This window comes from Cervus elaphus, chromosome 13 (assembly GCF_910594005.1).
Source record: "Cervus elaphus chromosome 13, mCerEla1.1, whole genome shotgun sequence".
NCBI classification, from domain to species: Eukaryota; Metazoa; Chordata; class Mammalia; order Artiodactyla; family Cervidae; genus Cervus; species Cervus elaphus.
The window spans coordinates 25313528-25335780 of NC_057827.1; the positions used below are offsets into that span (position 1 = coordinate 25313528).

At 41.0% G+C, this 22253-nt stretch overlaps 1 protein-coding gene across 1 annotated transcript in view; it reads right to left on the bottom strand.

Moving 5' to 3' along the window:
* The window catches only part of BLM (BLM RecQ like helicase), an 87280-nt gene that overhangs the window by 8176 nt on the left and 56851 nt on the right, over positions 1-22253 (bottom strand). The window contains exons 15-19 of the mRNA XM_043922061.1: positions 15816-16011; positions 12486-12676; positions 7995-8142; positions 1859-2058; positions 1212-1404 (exon numbers count right to left, since the gene is read on the bottom strand). Of these exons, the coding sequence (XP_043777996.1) occupies positions 1212-1404; positions 1859-2058; positions 7995-8142; positions 12486-12676; positions 15816-16011 (928 nt within the window). The remainder of the gene's footprint in view (positions 1-1211; positions 1405-1858; positions 2059-7994; positions 8143-12485; positions 12677-15815; positions 16012-22253) is intronic.

Sequence of the window (22253 nt, forward strand, 5' to 3'; positions counted from 1 at the left end):
ATGGAGTAATGGGGAATAAATGTGGCATTAACAAAGCAAATGATTTGTTCTGGAGGAGATGACAATTTTGTAGTTTCTTGTAGGCAACAACCAAATGCTTTACATGACTTGTGTTGCTAAGAGATGTGTGCCCGTCTGTGGACAACTTTCTGGTATAATTAAGAAAATACCACCATCACACTGGAAGGGGTGATGGGGATTTTGATAACATTTGGGGGATATAGTGGAACATGCTAAAAAGGCTGTATCACTAACATCCCTGATGACATGAGGGAAAAACAATGACATGGACAGCTGAGTCAAAAAAAAGATTCAGAAGAGTCAGGCTTTGAATGTGAATTTTTACAAGTACTTAAATCAACCTACTTTGACTTACGCATTTTCCCACAGAGGCACAGTTATGTATGTTAAAAATCTAAATAAAGTAGAATACAACTCTTTCAATAAAAGTACTGTGTCACAGTTTAATTAGCAGAATTTTTTTCTTTCTCAATAGTCCATAAAATAACAACGTGGCATCTTAGAGTTGATGAGATACTATAATGACGTAGGGTGGCCAGAGTGGGAATGGGAGAGAGGGAAGGTGGTGACTATGGGTTTTTATAAAGGATGAGCATGGAAGGAAATGTACACTCATTGTCAGTCAACTACTGGCTAACTTATTTTCCAGGGACTTTACTAAGAGAATTCTGGGTGGAGCTATCTGAAGCCATGGGGATAATTCAGGTCAGCAAGTATTTATCACAAAATACTTAAGATACAGCCATGTGCTAGGTCTGGATTCGGAGAAGCATGAAACAAAATCTCTTTTCATAAGGAACTTATGTTTTAGGAATGTGAAGCTAAGGTCCTTATGAAAACAGAACAAAACTGTGTGCACAATTTGTTAAACATAAGGCAGGCAAGTAATGCACACAAAGTCAGTAAGAGACACCTGGTATCAGCAATTACAATTATCCATATCTTAACATGCAGCATTAAACCAAAGTAGAAGATTAAAATTATATTAATACCATATGTCTGAAGAACAAAGTACTGTGTTTATCTTCAAGAATATATTTTATTTCAAAGAATGAGTTTAAATTGTTTGAGCTTTCCATTCAGACATGGAAAAGACTGAGATATATTTATGCTCTTGATGAGTTCTTTATCAAGATTAACTTTTGGCCCATTCATTTATGCTGTGCAACAGGAGACGCACACATACCAACCTGCAAGCTTCTTGAGAGTGACGGTATTAAAAATATTGAAGTAGTGGACGCCAAAAACTTTCCCCAGAGATTTGCAGACTTCTGTAAGTTCTCCAAGACATTTCTTAACCACCTCTTCCCTCTGAGACACCTTTGCTACTAACGCTTTTTGTTTTTTCACACTGCTGGAATTTTCCGTTTCCATGAAGTCTACCTTCGTGAGAGAAACACAGAGCACAGTGGGTGTGTGCACGCTTGTGGCCGAACAGAGGCTTCACTTAATGCTCAGGTGCATTTCTTGGGGGTGGGTATTTCTGTTACGTCTGGTAGATAGTAAGTCTCTTGGGAACAGGGGCTGTCCATTCTCCATCTTTGCATTTCCAGTGAGAGCACAGAAAAGCTTTTTAATAAATGTTTATTTAATGAATATATGATGATCTAATGATCGGATAGCCCATATGATTCATTTTGACAGGTATGACATTACTTAGGCTCAAGTTTAAGATCTCTTTCTAAACCAAGAAGAACAGAATATGTTCATATAGGGCGGTACATATAAGTTCAATGTCCATCAGCTCATCAGTTTAGGAAAAGACACTTTAACTCACAGTGAAATATTTCTATCTACTCTTTGGGAGATAATAAAACCAACATTTAAAAAATCATACCTTTAAATGCCCATTTAGTATGGTTTGTGCTTTACTTCCGAGCATCACATAGGCAATTGGCTGATCGTTGGCATTGATGTACAAGTCTTCATCCAAAATCCTGTCAAGTATCAGTTTTTTAAAAAGTCTTTCGGCGTTGTGTCTTGAATAAGTAGATCCTTTTCCAAATATTCCTGACTGAATTTTTGCACTCTTACTCCCTGGCAAGAAGGTACAAGAAGTTACATTAGTAAATATAGGTATATCATAACTGAGGGCTTCCCTGGTGGCTCAGATGGAAAAGAATCTGCCTGCAAGGCAGGAGACCCGAGTTCGATCCCTGGGTTGGGAAGATCCCCTACAGAAGGCAACGGCAACCGACTCCAGTATTCTTGCCTGGAAAATTCCATGGACAGAGGAGCCTGGCGGGCTACAGTCCATGGGGTCCCAAAGAGACAGACATGATTGAGCGACATTCCCTTTCACCATAACTGTAACAAAAGAAGCTAAAAAAAGTCATTTATGGGGACTTCCCTGGTGGTCCAGTGGTTAAGAAGCTGCCTTCCAGTGCAGGGGACATGGGTTCAATCCCTGCTTGGGGAACTAAGATCCCACACGGCATGGGGCAACGAAGCCCATGAGCCACAATGAAGAGCCTGCATGCCACAACTAAGACCCAACACAGTCAAATATATATATATATATATATATTTAAAAGTCATTTATGGACAGGTCTGGATAAAGGGATAGATAACTCTTCTTCAGGAAAACCTATGGCACAAACAGACACTCATTTCCATAAAGTAAGAATATTTGAGTAGAATTTTAAAATAATTTCATGTACTTCTCTTTATGTAACAGGCATTGACCAAACACAGCAACAAAATTAAGTTGGTCATTTTAGGATGTTGCATGTACAGCTTATAAAATTATATGACAGCAAACAAATCAAAGACAAAGTTTATGTCAACTTTAATAGCTTCATATCACCATTGCTATATTAGGATAACTATGCATTGTTGATCTAGTTCCAAAAAATTTTTTTGACAATCAACTTATAAGTATTATCTCTGGTCCTGTGATGAAAGTGCTACTCCTTTATAATCAAAGTATTTAAGTCTACACATTCTGTCATCCTTAGAGATGAAACCTATATTAACTCCAAACCAAGAGCATAGCATTCCACGAGGACACGTACTTCCCGCCTCCCCCAGGGGGCTGACTGAGAGCTCTATACCAGGCTGGATACTTGGTTTCACATCCCAGCTGCTATAATGACAAGTGTCTTTTTTTTTTTTTAAATCATAAGCACAGTTATTTTTTCTTTAATAACAATCTACTTAAGAAGCTTGGAGAAGGAAATGGCAACCCACTCCAGTACTCTTGCCTGGAAAATCTATGGACAGAGGAGTCTGATGGGCCACAGTTCCATGGGATCACAAGAGTCAGACACGACTTAGCAACTAAACCACCACCAGTTAAGAAGGCTGGTGACATTGATTATAATTGGAATTAATAGCTATACTTTGTAAGGCTTTAGCTCTATTTTAAGAGCTTCAAATAATTATATTACTGTAAATTTCAGATGGCTTCTGGTCACAAATGTTGAATGATCCAAGTTTTACTTCTTCAAGTGATCTGGACATAAAGGACTACTGCTCTGGTAAAGGACTGGGTGACGTGGACCCAGTACTAGTGCTGAGGGTAACTAAGAAAGCTGGATGAAACATAAACAATTTTCTTAAAAACATACAAGAGCTGATGAGAAACTGAAGCATGTGTCAGAAAAATGTCTGACTTAGCAATCTTTCTAGGAACCTACATGAAAGGTACAAACAGAGATGCAGGTGAAGGTGCATTTAAAAGGCTATTTATCACAGCATTACGTACACTAGAAAAACACTGCGTTGGCCAAAAAATTCACTTGGGGTTTTCTGTAAGATGTTATGGAAAGCCCCTAACAGACTTTTTCACCAACACAATATGTCCTAAAATAAAACTATTTAAATATATTTCATCAATATGATAAAATAAAAACTAAAAGCTACTTCAGGAGAGTAAAAAAATTTAAAAATGCTTATATTGTTAAATAAAAATGATAGAAACTATACATTCAATATGATAAATATCAGTTTTCTACATGTAATAACGTAGAATGATTATGTATCATTCTGATAATAAACTGTTTAATCTACAACCCTTTATGCTCCCAAACTAGAAGGCAAGAATCCAGAAAGGGGGTCCAGCATTAAAAGCTGCTTTGTCCTGAGAAATGTGTGGATCCAGAAGAAACAGCTTAGAAACTGAGCAAACCATCTCCCTTCTCCAGTGGAGGCTATTTATTTTAATTGCTTTATAGATTTTAAATTAAAAGTAATACATGTACATAGGAAAAAATACAGTACAGGAGGGTTTGTAATTAAAAGCAACATTCCTATATTCTACCCTTCCCCTCTCTAGTCTCACTCTTTTCCAAGTCAATCACTTTTTTAAAAATTCAATTTTTAATTTTTTTTGGCCGTGCCATGCAACATGTAGGATCTTAGTTCTCCAATTCCTGGTTGAACCCCTGCCCCCTGCAATGGAAGCATGGAGTCTTAACCACTGGACTCCCAGGGAAATCCCAAGGCAATCACTTTTTATTTATTTTTTTTTGCAATCACTTTTTAAATGGCTTGTTTTCAGCTCTTCTGGTGGTTACCACTCATGGAACCCACACTTATGCTGTCATTCTAAGCCATCCGTACATTCCTCTTTTATTTTTATCTGTTTATTGGTTTTGCTTGGTCTTCACTGCGGTTCGAAGGCGTTCTCCAGTTGCGGCGAGCCGGAGCTCCTCTTTGTTGCAGTGCGTGGCCTTCTCATTGTGGTGACTTCTCTTGTGGAGCACAGGCTCTAGGGTTGAACCTACGCCCTAACAGGCCCGAACAGGCTCTAGCGAACATGGGATCAGTAGTTGCAGCTTGAGGGCTCTAAAGCACAGGTTTAGTTGTGGCGCTTCAGCTTAGCTGCTTCACAGCATTGTGGAATCTACTTGGATCAGGGATCAAACTCATGTCCCCTGCATTGCCATGGCAGGCAGATTCTTACCCACTGTACCACCAGGGAAGTCCTTATTTTTATTTATTGTACTTTCATTCTTACATCACCAGGATTAACAACTATATCCTGTCCTGTTCTCTAACCACTGTTTAAGTCTATACCTTGACTCTGCCACTTATCAGCAGTGTTTAGATTAGGACAAGCTTCCTTTCCCACTTAGAACTCCCGACTCTTGTGCAACTAAGGAGCATGTTCACCGTACCCAGACAGATTATTTTGTACATTTTATCAATTACGCAAAGTGCAGCCACTTCCTTCATTTTCTAGTTGACCTCCACTCTCTTGTATAATCTTTCTCCCGGAGTTTCCAAGTGCCTTTCTTGTTTTGTTGTTGAGAAGTAACATTTGTGGCCTTTTCTATCATCAAAACCAAAAAAAAAAATCATTTCTTGTTCTTTCTCTATATTGCTTGGGGCTTATTTTTCCGACTTTCTGTTAACAATTTGTACAGACTGCTTCAGGATGCTCCCCTGGAGAAGCGCATGGCAACTCACTCCAGTATTCTTGCCTGGAGAATCCCATGGACAGAGGAGCCTGGCGGGCTACAGTCCACAGGGTTACAAAGAGTTGGACACAACTGACTGAGCACGCATGTAAAGACTGCTTACTGTGACTCTGGGATTTCTTCTCCCTGGACCCATGGGTCTGTTCCTGTTTATGGTATACATCACATCATCTTCTTTGCCTGCGAGTCTCCAGGGTTGCTGGCATTAATCTGATGTCCTTTTGGTTTTGGTTGTTTTTTTCTTTCCGAAGCTTTTGGGAGTATCTCTGAAGAGGTTCGGAATATGCCACAATGGCATCAAAACTATTCTGAGCAGATGGCATCTGAGTTCCTGAAATCTATCTGCCAAAAAGCAGACACTCCCCAAAGAACTCAACTGTCTTAAATCCTCCCCCTCCCCTGCCTGCCCCGGAGCAACCAGAGAAGACTGACTCTCATCATCAGAGATGAGAACTTTCCATACAACACCCAGACATTGCTGCAAAAATGACCCCATTCCCCACCTCCCCATCTGTCTCCTAAGGGCCCGTTTACCTCTCCCCATCATGTGTTTCCTCCTAACCCTTCCTGCCTCTCCTTCCCCTATTAAAATGGTAGCTATGTCTGATTCTAACGGCTCCTTTGAGTCACATTTTCCATGAACTCCTATTACATATCTGATTAAATCTGTTCTTTCTCTTGCTAATCTGCCTCCCTAACTATAACAGAACGGAGAAAAGGCTTTTCCTCCCTCACATCTCTTTACTCTTGGTATTCTTAAATCTCATCTTATAAAGCATTTATTTGGCATTAAGCAGGCTTTTCTTTTTTTTTTTTTTTAATTTAAATTTTGGCACACCACACAGCTTGCAGGACCTCAGTTCCCTGACCAGGGATTGAACCCAGACCATGGAAGTGAAAGTGCCGAATCCTAACCACCAGGGAACTCCCCCAGTGGGCATTTTAATTAAGGCTTTTTTCCTTTTCTGAGAAATTTCCTTTTACTGTTGGTTTGATTATTTCCTATTTCAAAATTTTGTCAGATTTTACATTTCCTAAGAATTGATCTGTATTTTCTCTCTCACATTTTCCATATATTTTTGCTGAGGTCTTGAGAAAATTTTCTTGATGTTGTCTTCCAGCCTTTCTACTAAATTTACTTTGTCAATCATTTAAAAATTTTAACAGCTCTTTCTCTCTTTGTTTCTTTTCCATACTCAGTCATGTCCGACTCTGTGACTCCACGGACTGCAAACCACCAGGCTCCTCTGTCCATGGAATTCTCCAGGCAAGAATACGGGGGTGGGTTGCCATGCCCTCCTCCAGGGGATCTTCCCAACCCAGGGATCGAACCCAGGTCTCCCGCATTGCAGGTGGGTTCTTTACCATCCAAGACACCATAATATTCTATTATTATTTGTCTTTGTGAAGATACTAATGAGGAGTTCTCCTTCTTGTCTCCCCAGAAGTACTGCCTATTTTCTAAATTATCTCTATCACCAGGATCAAATATGTTACTTCTTTGGCCTTTCTCTTTTTTCTTTGTGGCATGCAAACTCTTACTTAGGGCATGTGGGCTCTAGTTCCCTGACCAGGGATCGAACCCGGATTCCCTGCACTGGGAGCACGGAGTCTTAGCCACTGGACCACCAAGGAAGTCTCTGGTCTTTACTTGATTATCTATTTATATTTACTCTCCAGGGACCAGATTAAACTTTTTAAGTGGATTTCTTATTATTTTGTATCTACATCTATTTCCCCCCAAATTCCTCCTTTAAAATGGGATGTCCAGTTTGCTTTAGGGTAAATGTGCTGGGTGGCCCCCAACTTGGCTGTCTTTCTGCTCCTCAAGCAGTTTGTTTATCTTTGTTCTAGAATGAGTTGCAGGCTGGTATTCCATGCAGTTCTTCTGTGAGCAGACTTTCTTCCAACTGTCCCCTCCTATTTGGAGTTCCCTTGCTTTCACTTCTACCCCTAGACCTCTAAGACCCCAGGTTTGGGGCCTGGTGACAATGGCATTCCGCCTGGTTGACAGTCCCTTGGCTATAACTTTCTTCTATATTTATTTGCTCTGTGATATATTGAATTTAATTCCATTTATCAATATGCTTCCATTCATTTTGTAAAAGATTTTTAAAACTTCTAATCTGATGATGGTCTCTTTCTGGTTCTCTATGCTGCTATGGATTGAATCCTCCTTCTATTTCCTTGCTACTATTTTAAAAGGGCCTCAAGGAAGAAAAAAGAAGACAGATAGTTAATGCTCAAGCTGCCGTCCCAAACTAGAAGCCCAGTGAAGTTATACTCCACTCACTCAGATGAAACTGCATGAACTTCCTTATTTTCTTTTTCATTTGTGAAAACTCATTTTAGTGACTTATGTAAATTATATAAAAATACTGCTAAAATGCATAAAATGGCTTTTCTTTCACTACTCTAAAAGGTTTTTATTCTAAAGCCCTTAAATTCTTGAAGAAAACAGACAACAGAGGTGTTTCTATGTAGCTGTAATGATTTCTTTAATGTTCACTTTTAATTGATGTAATTCAAACGATAAAACAGCTGACTTACCCAAGAAAATGTCGACCAGCATGTTCATAGTAAACCTCCCAGAAGGACCAATATGCTTTATATTTCTTATTCCCTGAGATGAACTGTGTTCTTGAACAAATCTTACAATATTTTTCACATCATCAGTCACATCTTTTGTCTTAAAATCCTATGAATAAAAAGAGATTACCTTTTAATATTTATTTATTATCTTTTACTGTTATCTTTATAATTAAGATAACAATACCTAGACTGCTAGGGTTTAATACTAACTGAAACAGTCCCACAACATGCAATTTCCATACTAAAACCAAGGCCAAAAACTAAGGACGTTGCGAATGTTCCTTCTTTTCTAAGTTTTTATATTAATCTTGTGTCTAGAACAACGAGCAGTCTACTATATCTATTTCGTTAGTTTCACAGAGAGTTACCAGAGAGCAGTCTGTGGGTAGAAATATTCTTTTTTTCCAAAATCCTTCATACTTTCTCTGTCACTTACTGTATGATGACCTCTGGAACGAAAAACATTGTCTAACCATGCAAATGTATGAGTTCTGATGTCCTTTGGGTCTTTGGTGCCACAGTAAATCCTTTTTGTTATTTCCAGTCAGTTCCCCTTCTCACAGCCCTCAGTTGTCTACAAACTCTGCCAACCATTGTTTCTTCTTTGCTCTTTGAATTTTATTTATTTTTAGTTTCTTTTTTGGCTCTGCTGTGTCTTCTCCAGATGCGCTTGGTGAGGAGGTGGCTCCTCTCCACTGCAGTGTGCTGGCTTCTCACTGCACTGGCTCCTCTTGTCGCAGAGCATGGGCTCTAGGTGCGGGGGCTTCGGCAGTTGCAGCACAAGGGCTCAGTGGTTGTGGAGCATGGGCTTAGCTGATCTGCAGCATGTGGGATCTTCTTGGACCAGGGACTGAACTCGAGTCTCCTGCACTGGCAGGTGAACTCATCCATTGGACCACCAGGGAAGTCCCTCTGCCTTCCTCCTGAAGTCCCCATTACTATGTGATGTTTTACTATCATCACATCACAGCAATGCTGAGCACCCACAGTTCTCAGAAGTGGCATTGTGCTTCTGTGCCTCTGTATATGTAGCCCCTCTACCTGCTAATCCTTGCTCAACCCCCGCAGTCCTGAAGACAGGTGGGTTTTTCATCCTACACTAAGACCTGGTAGTGATTCTGAGGCTCTCTCTGGCACTGTCACGAGAGAGTGCCCCCATCGCTCTCTCCAACCTGACCCCTGCCTTAATTCTTGGTGACTTAGTGCACAGAAATGATTCTCCCTCATCTTGGCCTTGGGCAACGTGATCTCCTGTGCTCTGGTGATCCCATCCTCCACAAATGTCAGCCACTCCAGCCACTCACTCTAATGGTCACATCCACTACCTTAGTCTTACTAATACCAGCAACCCTCTGTTCTCTGACCATCACCTCCTACCTTTCAAACTCAGGCCAGCTAGTATGCTGACTACAACAATCCACTGGGACTGCCTAGCCATTGATCCACACCCTCAGATGTTCTCTAAGGACTAAGGTATTCAGTTGATATCCCAGAGCCAATCTCTCTCCTTTGTTTAATTATAACACCACCTTTCACGCAACACCTTCAACTCCCTTGCCCTTACGTCTCCTAGTTTGACAAAGACATTACATCCCATTCTCCACCTCTTCATGCCTGTATCTTTGTAGCTACACCTGGCTGGAGAAACACACAGACAACTGTGCTGTTTTCACTTTTGATTTCATGGCATCACCGACTCGATGGACATGAGTTTGAGCAAGCTCCGGGAGTTGGTGATGGACAGGGAAGCCAGGTGTGCTGCAGTCCATGGGGTCGCAAAGAGTCGGACACGACTACTGAACTGAACTGACTTACACTTTCAACACAGGGCCACAGACATCAAGTGCTCCCTTTGGTGATCATGACACGTGTGTGGTCTATCCTTCCTCCATTCTCTTAGAATAGAAGTCAGCAAGTTATGGCCTTTGTGCTATACACCTGCTTTTGTAAATCAAATTTTATCAAAAAGGACCATGGGAAATTGATGTATTTATTATGTTTTACATCCCCCTTTGGGCTAAAACGGCAGAGTTGAGTAGTTGGGACAGAGACTGCCCACGAAGCCTGGAACGTTTACTCTCTGGCCCTTTAAGATAAGTCTGTGGACCCGTCTGATTTCACACTCTTTGTTTCCTGCATTCACCTTGTTTCCTACTTTGCTGAGAAAACTGAATCGATGGGAAGAAAGCTTTCACAAACTCCCTCTACTACATCTGTCTCCAGTGCCTCTCCCACATTTTCTCTTCTTCCTTCCTGTTATTACAGGTGAACTATCCAGGCTCCTGTCTGAGCCCATCTTGGTACCCTAGACAAGCTCCCAGCCCCCCTCGCCAACCCAGGGACCCTGCTTCAGCACACCTTCCTGTCCTCACACATCAGTTTCCATCCTCTGTAGGTACGTTCCTTTCAGCACACAACTACAGCACTTCTGTCTTTTCCTGACTCCAGCTCCCCTGGCAGCTACTGTTTCTCTGTTCATCCCTGAAACAAAACTTGAAGGAATTTTCCATAAGCACACTGCCTCCAGCTTTGCCCCTCTCCACTGAAACTGGTCACGTACAGGTCCCGTATTTCTGGGGGCTATGTTCATGGGGACGGCTTGGTCCTTATGATACGGGGCTTGGCAGCAGTGCGTGACCTGGTAGCAGTCCCTTTTCCCTGAAGCTCTTCCACACTTAGTTGCCTTGCTCTTCTTCCTACCTCACTTGCTCTCTTTCCTGGTCTCCTTTCCTAATTCTTCCTCTTCTCCTCAGGCTCCTGAAGTACCAAGGCTCAGTCTTGAATTTTCTTCTCTTCCATGCAAATGGAAACCACTGAAGATTTCATCTGCTTTCATGACTTTCAATTCAACCCCCAGGCCAACCACTCCCAGTTACAGTATCACCAGTTTCTTTTCAGAATTCCTCAATCTAAGATAAGAGTATCTAACTCACTGTGCCCCAGGCCAAACTCCTGATCTTCCCTGCCAGTAGGTCTCCTCTGCTGAGGGTTGCTCCACTTGGCCAATCTCTCTGCCCTCCAGATAATGTTCTGGCTGGTTGTTACCTTTCCCCTGACTAACTCTTAACCCCCGACAGGCCTGTGAGTTCCCTTGCTATCTCTCAAACATACAGGCACATCCCCACCTCAGGGTCTTTCGTCTTGGCTTCTGCCAAGAATACCCATATTTGAGAGCTGCTCAGCTAAACTCCCTTCAAGTTTTTGCTGAGGTCTCATCTGTAATAGAACTTCCTAGGGCCACTGCCTCCTAAATCCCATTTATCATTCCTGACTCTTTACGCTGCTGTACTTTTCACCAAGGCTCTTCCCTCTTCAAAAGACTCTGATGCTGGGAAAGATGGAGGGCAGGAGGAGAAGGGGGCAACAGAGGATGAGATGGTTGGATGGCACCATCAACTCAATGGACATGAGTTTGAGCAAACTGCAGGAGATGAAGGACAGGGAAGCTTGGCATGCTGCAGTTCATGGGGTCTCAAAGAGTCAGACACGACTGAGCAACTGAACAGCAACAATTTCCCTCTTCACATGTACTTATAACGTATATTGTCTTTATTCAGCCTTCCTCTGCTTGAAAGTGAGCTCCCCAAGAGTAGGGATCTTCATATGCTGTTCGGTGACATATCCCAAACTCCTAGAACAGTGTCTATCACAGAGCAGGCACTCAACAAATATTTGTTGAAGGAGTGAACAGATTAGTCACATCTACATAGTGGGTGGAGATGGCCAGGAATCCAGAGAGACAGAGTAAACTGCCCTCTGCTCGGCTAGGGCTGCCTATCTGTAACTGGATTTATAACACGGCATCACAACGATATGAATACAAACATGTCTGTCTCTCCTGTCTGTGAATCCCTAGCACCTTGCACAGACATTTCAAGTAATATATAAAACAAGAAAATGCTCCATAAACTGTGAAGTAGAGAAGACAAGGAATGAATTTAACTACCTCCCCAGGGTATTTTTAGGAGAGATGATAGCAAACTTCATCTCGAAGCAATTGCCATTATTCTTTATAGTTTTTTAAAACCAATTTACACAGTAATCTAATTGACCTGAATTCAAACACATAAGTATACTAGTTATAACCCTTTTGAGAATGGGATGTTTAAATGTAATTACAATCGAATGGAAGTTATTCTAGCTGCCCATATTGGATCTTTTTGGAAATTTATAGATTAATGACATTTCTAAAATATTCTATAATCACTGAAACAGGTACAGTATATACTTTTTAAACAGGCTTCGAATTCTAAGGGTATGTCACAGAATTATTATCAAAATGTTTCTATTTCAATTAACATGGGGAGGAAGCCACTGTTCCCTTGTTAAACTCCTTAGGGCTGACCTTATTGCAACCTAACTTGTATCTAACTTTTCTAAATTAAGAGAAGAAAAAAAAAATCTTGGTAATTTCCTTATTATAAAGAATTTAAAACTTGCTTATTTTACCTTTGTTTTACAGCAGTTATCACATGAAACATCTGGGTATTTCTTACAAAAATGAGAATTAAATTCATTTTCACCAAAGTAAGCCAAAAGCTGTATTCTCCTACATTCTGTTATATTTTCACAGTAATGTACCATGCTATACAAATTATTGAAGTGGGTCTCTCGTGTATGACGATTTCCATCTTTTTCCACTAAAAGAGATGAAGAACATAGTAAAACATACTTATTAAAGTAGAAAAATTGAATATACCACAGACATATTTAAAATAGGTTCCTATAATTCTAAATATTTATATTATAAATAACTGAATGTTTATGTTCATCTCCAAGATTCATCTCAAGAGAAGACTCTTAAACGTTCCTTGGACAGCAAGATCAAACCAGTCAGTCCTAAAGGAAATCAACCCTGAATATTCATTGGAAAGACTGATGCTAAAGCGAAGCTCCAATACTTTGGCCACCGGATGTGAAGAAGTGATTCACTGGAAAACACCCTGATGCTGGGCAAGACTGAAGGCAGGAGAAGGGGACGACAGAGGATGAGATGGCTGGATGGCATCACTGACTCACTGGACATGAATTTGAGCAAACTCTGGGAGATGGTGATGGACAGGGAACCCGGGCATGCTGCAGTCCATGGGGTTGCAAAGAGTCAAACATGCCTGAGGGAATGAACAACCACCACCAAGAATTTAGTTTTACAGGAATAAACACAGGTTGTCAGGAGTAGCTGAAAACATTCTGCAACTCTTCATTATTCCCAACGATAACTATCTGAACTATATCTACTACATTTATCAAGACAGGTATGAACTAAACCTAGCATCCAGAGTGAGCCAAGACTGGGGCCGTGGCATTGGGCCGTGCATCTTCTGGAGTATTTGGGATCAAAGTGGTGAAGCCACTGGTTCTGAAACCGTGTGTGAAGGACCTCCTGGGCCAGGGTGGGTGCTGCAACGAATGCACAGGGCTGCTGGTTGGTACTTTAAATTTAAGGGAAACACAGCAACACCTAACATCTGTTGAACTCCACATACACAACCAGTTTGGGGTAGTTCACAATGAACTTGTTGTTTAGTCACTAAGTCGTGTCCAACTCTTGTGACCCTACAGACTGTAGTGCGTCAGGCTCCTCTGTCCATGGATTTCCCAGGCAAGAATACTGGAGTGGGTTGCCAGTGCCTTCTCCAGAGGATCTTTCCGACCCAGAGATTGAACCTGCCTCTCCTACGTTGGTACGTGGGTTCTTTACCACTAAGCCACCAGGGAAGCTCTCACGATGTGCTACGTTCCTTCTAATGACATTGTTACTGTTTTTTATTTAAATTAAATTTTTTTTGTTTTCCTGGCCATGCCAGGCAGCATGTGGGATCTTCGTTCCCTGACCAGGGATTGAGCTCTCACTTCCTGCATTGGAAGCGTAGAGTCTTAACTACTGGACCACCAAGGAAGTCCCTCTAAATAACACTGTGAAACTGAAGTTCTGGCAGTTGCTATCATGAACACAATTACCTCCAAAAAAATCAACCTGAAACAGGAAATGAGGGTGGTAGCATCCATTCTGATTCTAAGGTTTGAGAACAACATGTACATAGTTTTCATTCATAAGCAACTGTGGTTTGTTAAAAAGGATATAAAAAAATTTTTCTGCTTTATGAGTATTATTTTTTTCAGATGGCCTCTAAGTATTTAGGGTTTAAATACTTACTAAATTATTTGGACCTAACTTAATATAGGTTCTTTTCAAAAACACACTAAAGTTTAAAAGTTTCATTTTTTCACTGAGAATGATCTTGGTATAGTGCAAGGGAGGTGAATCTTGGATTCAGATGAACCTGGATTCCACCACGGCTCTGCCACTTATCTAGCTCTGTATTTCGAGGAAACTCTTCTGTAAAATGAGGAGAGTAAGAGTAGTGTCTTTTAGGGGTCTTGTGAACATTCAGTGATGTACGTAAAGCATTCAAGACAGTGGTATACAGTAAGTAAATGCTAAGGAAACATTATCATCACTATGACTACCCTCCCTACTACCGCTGCTGCTGCTGTTGGAAGCAAGTTACAAAACCTTTCTGAAGTTCACTTTTCTCTTGGGACTAACTCTATCTCTGAAGTCGGTGGTTGGGAATTCCCTGGCAGTCCAATGGTTAGGACCCTGCCCTTGCTACTGGTTATGAGCAAAACAGGTCAACACTATTTGGCACAGAGCTTGGTAAGCATCATTTCACACACTCAGTTTTCTTTGCCAGAGTTCCTTCAAAAGTAGTCTCAAAACAGCCAAGTTTACTTATTTATCTATTAAAAGGGGACTGGTTCAATAAACAAGGCGTATGATTCTATAGTATTCTATATAGTCAAGCTATGTGTACTAGTTGGAGTCATAGTTACACCCTAGTGTTGACTAGAAAAAAATCTGGTCAATATACATATATATTTTAAAAAAGCACATTTATATAATAACTATAAATAGAGTGGGCTTCCCTGGTGGTTCAGAAGGTAAGGCGTCTGCCTGCAATACGGGAAACCCGGGTTCGATTCCTGAGTTGGGAAGATCCCCCGGAGAAGGAAACGGCAACCCACTCCAGTACCCTTGCCTGGAAAATCCCATGGACAGAGGAGCCTGGTAGGCTACAGTCCATAGGGTCACAGAGTCAGAGATGACTGAGCGACTTCACTTTCTTTCACTATAAGTAGAGTATAACCTTTAAATCACTATGTTGTACATCTGAATAACTCAACAATACTTCGGGTGGGGGTGGGGGGGGGGAAACACGCATAATATAATAGCATTTACACTGTGAAATACGTGCATTTGGGAACGTAAATATCAAACATAAGTCACTGCCTAAAACGTAAAGCAATTACACCCCAATTTTAAAAAAATTATTAAAAATAAAAAGATACTGTTTAACTCCAGTGGGGGAGTCAAGAGATGGGATATGAGAGGGCTCTATAGGGGGTTTATTTCCTAACCTGGATGGGGGTACATGATAGCTCATTAGTTTTTCCATTTTACCTTTCTGCATGTCTGAAATAAACGTTATATACAAGGATCCAGACAGAAAATGGGCCCGGAATGATACAAAGGAAATTAGTAACTGGAGTTATTTCTTAGGATTGGACTGTATACAAGGCCTGGTTTGGAAATTTTCATCTTCAACAAGTTGAACAACATCTTTATCATAAAGATGACCTAAAATAAAACTTCCATATCTACGTAAGTGCCTCTATTTTAAGGATCACTGGACCAAAAGCACCATGACTGCAGGGGTGGACGACAGTCATGGGACTGAGTGGGACAGCACAGGTCCCCCAGGGAGCTCAGCTTACTCAGGATAAGCCTCTTCAGCCGGGTCACGTCGTGGTAGGTGTAGAAGAGTATGCAGTGAGAGATCTCCCCGTCTCTTCCGGCTCGGCCAGACTCTTGGTAGTAACCCTCCACAGACTTCGGGAGGGAGGCGTGGATCACAAAGCGCACATCCGGTTTGTCAATGCCCATTCCAAAGGCAATTGTCGCACAGATTACCTGATGTAAAAGCAAAAGCCAGTGAGGCTCTTAATGCATCTGAAGGAACATTTTAATAACAGATGCTTTGAAAAGCTTCATCCTCTATTTTACTTAATTTTTTAAAAAGTAATTTTATTATTCATTTTTGGCTGCCCTGGGTCTTCATGGCTGGGCTTGGGCTTTTTCTAGTTGCCGCTCTTGGGCTCTAGAATGCGGGCTCAGTAGTTGCGCACGGGCTTAGCTGCCCCACAGAATCTTCCCAGACCAGGGATCAAACCCATGTCCCTCAGACTGGCAGGTGGATCCTTAAACACTGGACCACCAGGGAAGTATTCCTCTCTTTTACTTTGAAATGTACTCTATACAAGATTCTAATAACTTGGTTTCATTACTGAGCGTGACTAATTAGAGATTTTCGTGCTGTTAATTTGCAACCCTGTTCAGGCCCAAGAAGGCAGGGAGAAACTTGGTGTGGCAGGCCCTTGCTTGCATGACTAAGTGTTGCCACCACGGGAGCCAAGGTCCTCCCGATGTGTTGCCACTTTTGCACTCATTTTTTTGATGTGGATGTGCAAGGGTGGTGCTCACACGGCCATGATATCCATAATGCCCTGATAACCGTGTTGCTCTGAAGCTCTGGGTGTTCCCAGGGCTGTTGCTGTCGGGGTCACTGCTGCTAGTTTTTCCAATGGCTCAGGAACAGTGGTGTTCTCACCTGCTCCAGGGCTTACTAACCGTTTTTCCAGCTGATCACACACCGGTTCCTTTTATTCATCAGCTGGTTTCAGAATCAAAATTTGTGAATTTTTTTATTGAAACTCAGATGAACAAAAAGCATGAGAGCTGTTTATACTAGAAAAGAAAAAAAGACTAGAGACTGTGGATCTTGGCCTATGCAAGTTACTCAGTGGAAGCAAAGTGGCACTTAAATTTCAGGAGCCTGATAAATCAGTTTTTAGTAAAAAATCATCTTCAAGCCTATCTGTTTCAGTGGCAAATTGAGGACTTATAACCTAGCGGAAGACACTGTACCTCCAGGCAACATTACCTTACACAAATAAAGCTGCAAGTCTTTTTTTAGGACCTAGAAAGATGAATTGCTGCTTCAAGAAGAGTATTTCAAAAAACAACTGGACGATGTGGCAGCCAGGCTGAGGCTAATGACATGATTTCAGTCACTGTTGGTACCAGACCCAGGAACTGCACAGCACGGAGCACATGGATGGCAGATAGAGCGCTCATCCACACTGGGAACACCGATGGCCTGTACTTTAGGTCATCCATCCAATGAAATTTACGGCACTGTGATCAAAGGAGAATCTCCCTGGAAAGGGAAGGTCTACCGCAGCCTCAAGAGGTGGGAGAGCAGGTGGAGAGGCTGTGGAGCGAGCTGTGCCAGCCCACAGGTCTCCAGGAAGCCTGGGTGCACCTCCCAGGGTCTGCTGAGCACAGCCCCTCCAGGGAGCCCGCAGGCTCATGAGGTGGCAATGACACCAACTCCTCCTGAGCCTCTCTACTTCCCCTAACTGGGAACACTGGCTTTGCTGAACTGATAATTCCTTCTTTATATCTGTGTGGCTTTCAAAGTTTCAGGGAACCATCATTTCTTCGTGAAGAAAACCAACCAAGTTTTATTCTATCCCACAAATCTAATAAGATCAAGGCTGCCCAGTTGGTTATTACACCTTGACTGTGAGGATTAGCTGCTCTGAGGCAGAAACAATTAGATTAAAAAAACTGAATTAATTGATCAAAGTGTTTTATACATAAAAATATGTATATTGTAGAATATACTATATATAAATGGGCTTCCCAGGTAGTGCAGTAGTAAAGAATCCACCTGCAATGCTGGAGATGCAGGTTCGATCCCTAGGTTGGGAAGATCCCCTGGAGTAGGAAATGACAAGCCCCTTCAGTATTCTTGGCTAGAAAATTCCATGGACAGAGAAGCCTGGCAGGCTACAGTCCATGGGGTCACAAAGACTTGGAAATGACTGAGCAATTGAGCACGTACATATATATAAAGAATTAAAGAAGTTAGACAAATTGACTTGCTTCTTTTTTCTTATCAGTTTTCTATCCGATTTTTTTATGGTTCAGATTACACACTTGAATCACATTTTTTCCTGCATTCATCTATCGTTAACATTCCAACATTTTCATACCATTAAAAAATTCTTCATAATCCATTTTTAATGGCAGGAATGTACTGTAATATAACCAATCATGGTCTCAGAACATTTATTATTAAAAATAACACTAAAGTAACTTCCACACCTGTTTCAGATTTGAGTACAGTCCATCATACTGTTTTCCAGGAAGGATCTCAGGACTACTATAGGAAACTGCCTCTCACAACACTGTTCCCGCCAGTTAATAAAAGTTTGCAGATACGGAAGGTAAAAATCTCTGTTTTAAATGTTAATTTGATTACTAGTAAAGTTGCACTTAAAATAAATTTGTATTTAGCCCTCTGTAGTTTCTTCCTTTCCAATAGTCTCCTGACAGCCTCAGGTAATTGACTATTTGAGACTCATGCTTCTCTTATCACATTTTTACAAGGTCTTCATTATGTTTTATTTTTGAAGATATAATTCCCAGTTTGCTGTTGCCTTTTGGTTTTGTTTATAGATACAGAACTGTTTAGTTGTTTAGGTTTTCAATCATTAAGAGCAGTTACTTCCTGTAGGGTTTGTTTTTAAGTTTAGGTTCTCTTCCACATTTAAAAATATCAGTACTTGTATTTGCCTGTAATTTTTTTTTTTGCCATGTGGTATGTGGAATCTTTGTTCTTGGACTAGGGATTGAACCCATGCTCCCTGCTTTGGAAGCGTGGAGTCTCAACATGAACAGCAAGGGGTCCCTACCTGTAATTAATTTTGATATGAGGACTCAGAATAATTCTCCCCATCAGGTAACCAGTGCCACAAGTTGAATAAACTTCCCTTCCCAATTGTGCTGTGACCCTAGTCGTGTCTGACTCTTTGTGACCCCATGGATTATAGCCCACCAGGCCTCTGTCCATGGAATTCTCCAGGTGAGAATCCTGGAGTGAGTTGCCATTTCCTTCTCCAGGGGCTTCCCAATTAATTTTAAATTTTAATTAATGTATTTATTGTTGGCTGTCTTTAGCTGTGGAGTGGAGAGCTACTCTCTAGTTGCGGTGCACAGGCTTCTCATTGTGGTGACTTCTCTTGTTGCAAAGCATGGGCTCTAGGGCACGCAGGCTTCAGTAGCTGCAGCACATGAGCTCAGTAGCTGTGATGCACTGGCTAAGTTGCTCTGCGGCATGTGCAGTCTTCCCAGACCACCCATGTCTTCTGCACTGGCAGGCGGATTCTTTACCACTGAGCCAACAGGGAAGCTCCCCAATTAATTTTAAATACCTTCCTTATCATATACGGTTTTTACATATTTCTAGTCTATTTTTGGATTTCTGTTTCATTGATCTATAACGTATTGCAAAGGTAGTGTTCATGCGTTATCATTTTCTTGCCAAATTCTTTTGGTTATTTTCACTTGAATGTTCATCCAGGCAAACTTTCAAAAAAGTTCATCAAAGGAAATAAAAACAGTGCAATTTTGATTAGTTAAATATTAATTTGGAAAGAATGTCATCTATAGTTATGTCAGTGAAGAAAAACCAGTGTTTTCTGAACTTCTAAATATCTGAAAAAGCCGTTTTATTGTTTTCAACATATATAACAATAAGCTGAGCATGAAACCCCTCAGTCCCAGCCTTCTAGACACAGTATGTTTCTGTTTTTTTAATTTACTGACACTGCCTCAGGCAAGTCTGTTTCTCATTCTTTATAGAGTAACCTATTTTTTTTATCTTAACGAATACAATTTCTTCAGTTCAGTTCAGTTGCTCAGTTGTGGCAAACTCTTTGTGACCCCATGAACCACAGCACGCTAGGCCTCCCTGTCCATCACCAATTCCCGGAGTTCACCGAAACTGATGTCCTTTGAGTCGGTGATGCCATCCAACCATCTCATCCTGTCGTCCCCTTTTCCTCCTGCCCTTAATCTTTCCCAGCATCAGGTCTTTTCAAATGAGTCAGCTCTTCGCATCAGGTGGCCAAAGTATTGGAGTTTCCACTTCAACATCAGTTCTTCCAATGAACACCCAGGACTGATCTCCTTTAGGATGGACTGGTTGGATCTCCTTGCAGTCCTAGGGACTCTCAAGAGTCTTCTCCAACACCACAGTTCAAAAGCATCAATTCTTCAGCACTCAGCTTTCTTTATAGTCCAACTCTCACATCCATACTTTTATAATCTGAAAAGCATATATCATTTTCTTCCAGTAATGATGTAAATGGAGAAGGAAATGGCAACCCACTCCAGTACTCTTGCCTAGAGAATCCCATGGACAAAGGAGCCTGGTGGGCTACAGTCCATGGGGTCGCAAAGAGTCGGACACGACTGAGCGACTAACATACACACACACACACACATCCGTACATTACTGGAAAAACCATAGCCTTGACTAGACGGACCTTTGTTGACAAAGTAATGTCTCTGCTTTTTAATATGCTATCTAGGTTGGTCATAACTTTCCTCCAAGGAGTAAGCGTCTTTTAATTTCATGGCGGCAATCACCATCTGCAGCGATTTTGGAGCCTCAGAAAATAAAGTCAGCCACTGTTTCCACTGTTTCCCCATCTATTTGTCATGAAGTGACAGGACCGGATGCCATGATCTTAGTGTTCTGAATGTTGAGCTTTAAGCCAACTTTTTCACTCTCCTCTTTCACTTTCCTCAGGAGGTTCTTTAGTTCTTCACTTTCTGCCATAAGGCTGGTGTCATCTGCATATCTGAAGTTATTTATATTTCTCCCGGCAATCTTGATTCCAGCTTGGGCTTCTTCCAGCCCAGGGTTTCTCATGATGTACTCTGCATATAAGTTAAATAAGCAGGGTGACAATATACAGCCTTGATGTACTCCTTTTCCTATTTGGAACCAGTCTGTTGTTCCATGTCCAGTTCTAACTGCTGCTTCCTGACCTGCATAACAGGTTTCTCAAGAGGCAGATCAGGTGGTCTGGTATTCCCATCTCTTTCAGAATTTTCCACAGTTTACTGTGATCCACACAGTCAAAGGCTTTGGCATAGTCAATAAAGCAGAAGTAGATGTTTTTCTGGAACTCTCTTGCTTTTTCGATGATCCAGTGAACGTTGGCAATTTGATCTCTGGTTCCTCTGCCTTTTCTAAAACCAGCTTGAACATCTGGAAGTTTACGGTTCACGTAATGCTGAAGCCTGGCTTGGAGAATTTTGAGCATTACTTTGCTAGCGTGTGAGATGAGTGCAATTTTGTGGTAGTTTGAGCATTCTTTAGCATTGCCTTTCTTTGGGATCGGAATGAAAACTGACCTTTTCCAGTCCTGTGGCCACTGCTGAGTTTTCCAAATTTGTTGATATATTGAGTGCAAGACTTTAACAGCATCATCTTTTAGGATTTGAAATAGCTCAACTGGAATTCCATCACCTCCACTAGCTTTGTTCGTAGTGATGTTTCCTAAGGCCCACAATTTCTTACAACTTTGTAAATCAAACAAATATTCTGAACTATGTGTACATCTAAGTTTTTCCCCAGTGATTCTGAGATGACTCTTAGTTTCTTATATATTTATTATGTATTTATTTATAATACATTTGACTATTCTATCAATCTCAACTCTCCAATTTCATTCTTGGGTATACTTATTATTTTTAGGCTGAACATTACTCCCTGTTGCTAAACATTTTTCTGTTTGGCAAAAAAACCCCACATTTTTTTGTTTTATATTCCTTCAATTTTCATGTTTTTTTTCCTCTTTACACTCTCAAATTATTCACTACATCATTGATTCAAATGTCTGCACTGAATTGAACCATGTGTGTCTTGACATATCATTCTATTTGTTTTGTTTTTTCTTGCATTTTGTTTGCATATATTGAATTTTAATTTTTCCCTTCATGTGAGCCTTTTCATATCATCTTCTTATGGCAAACTGTTCCTAGTTCATACAAGTCTTCTTAAATCTTCCTAAGGATATTAAGTTGATATCCTCTAAGACTTCTTTTTATTTTCCCTCAGAAAATAATTTCGAAAGTTATTTTCTTTCTGAATCTTCAGGGTAATGATTTCTTTTCTTATGAACTGAAAATTTCATGGGCTCCAAAAAAAAAGTTTAGTCATTCTCAGATTCATCCTTGTGTCTAGAGGGATCTATCCAAGTGACAGTATGGGATGCCTAGAGTGTTCTCAGCTT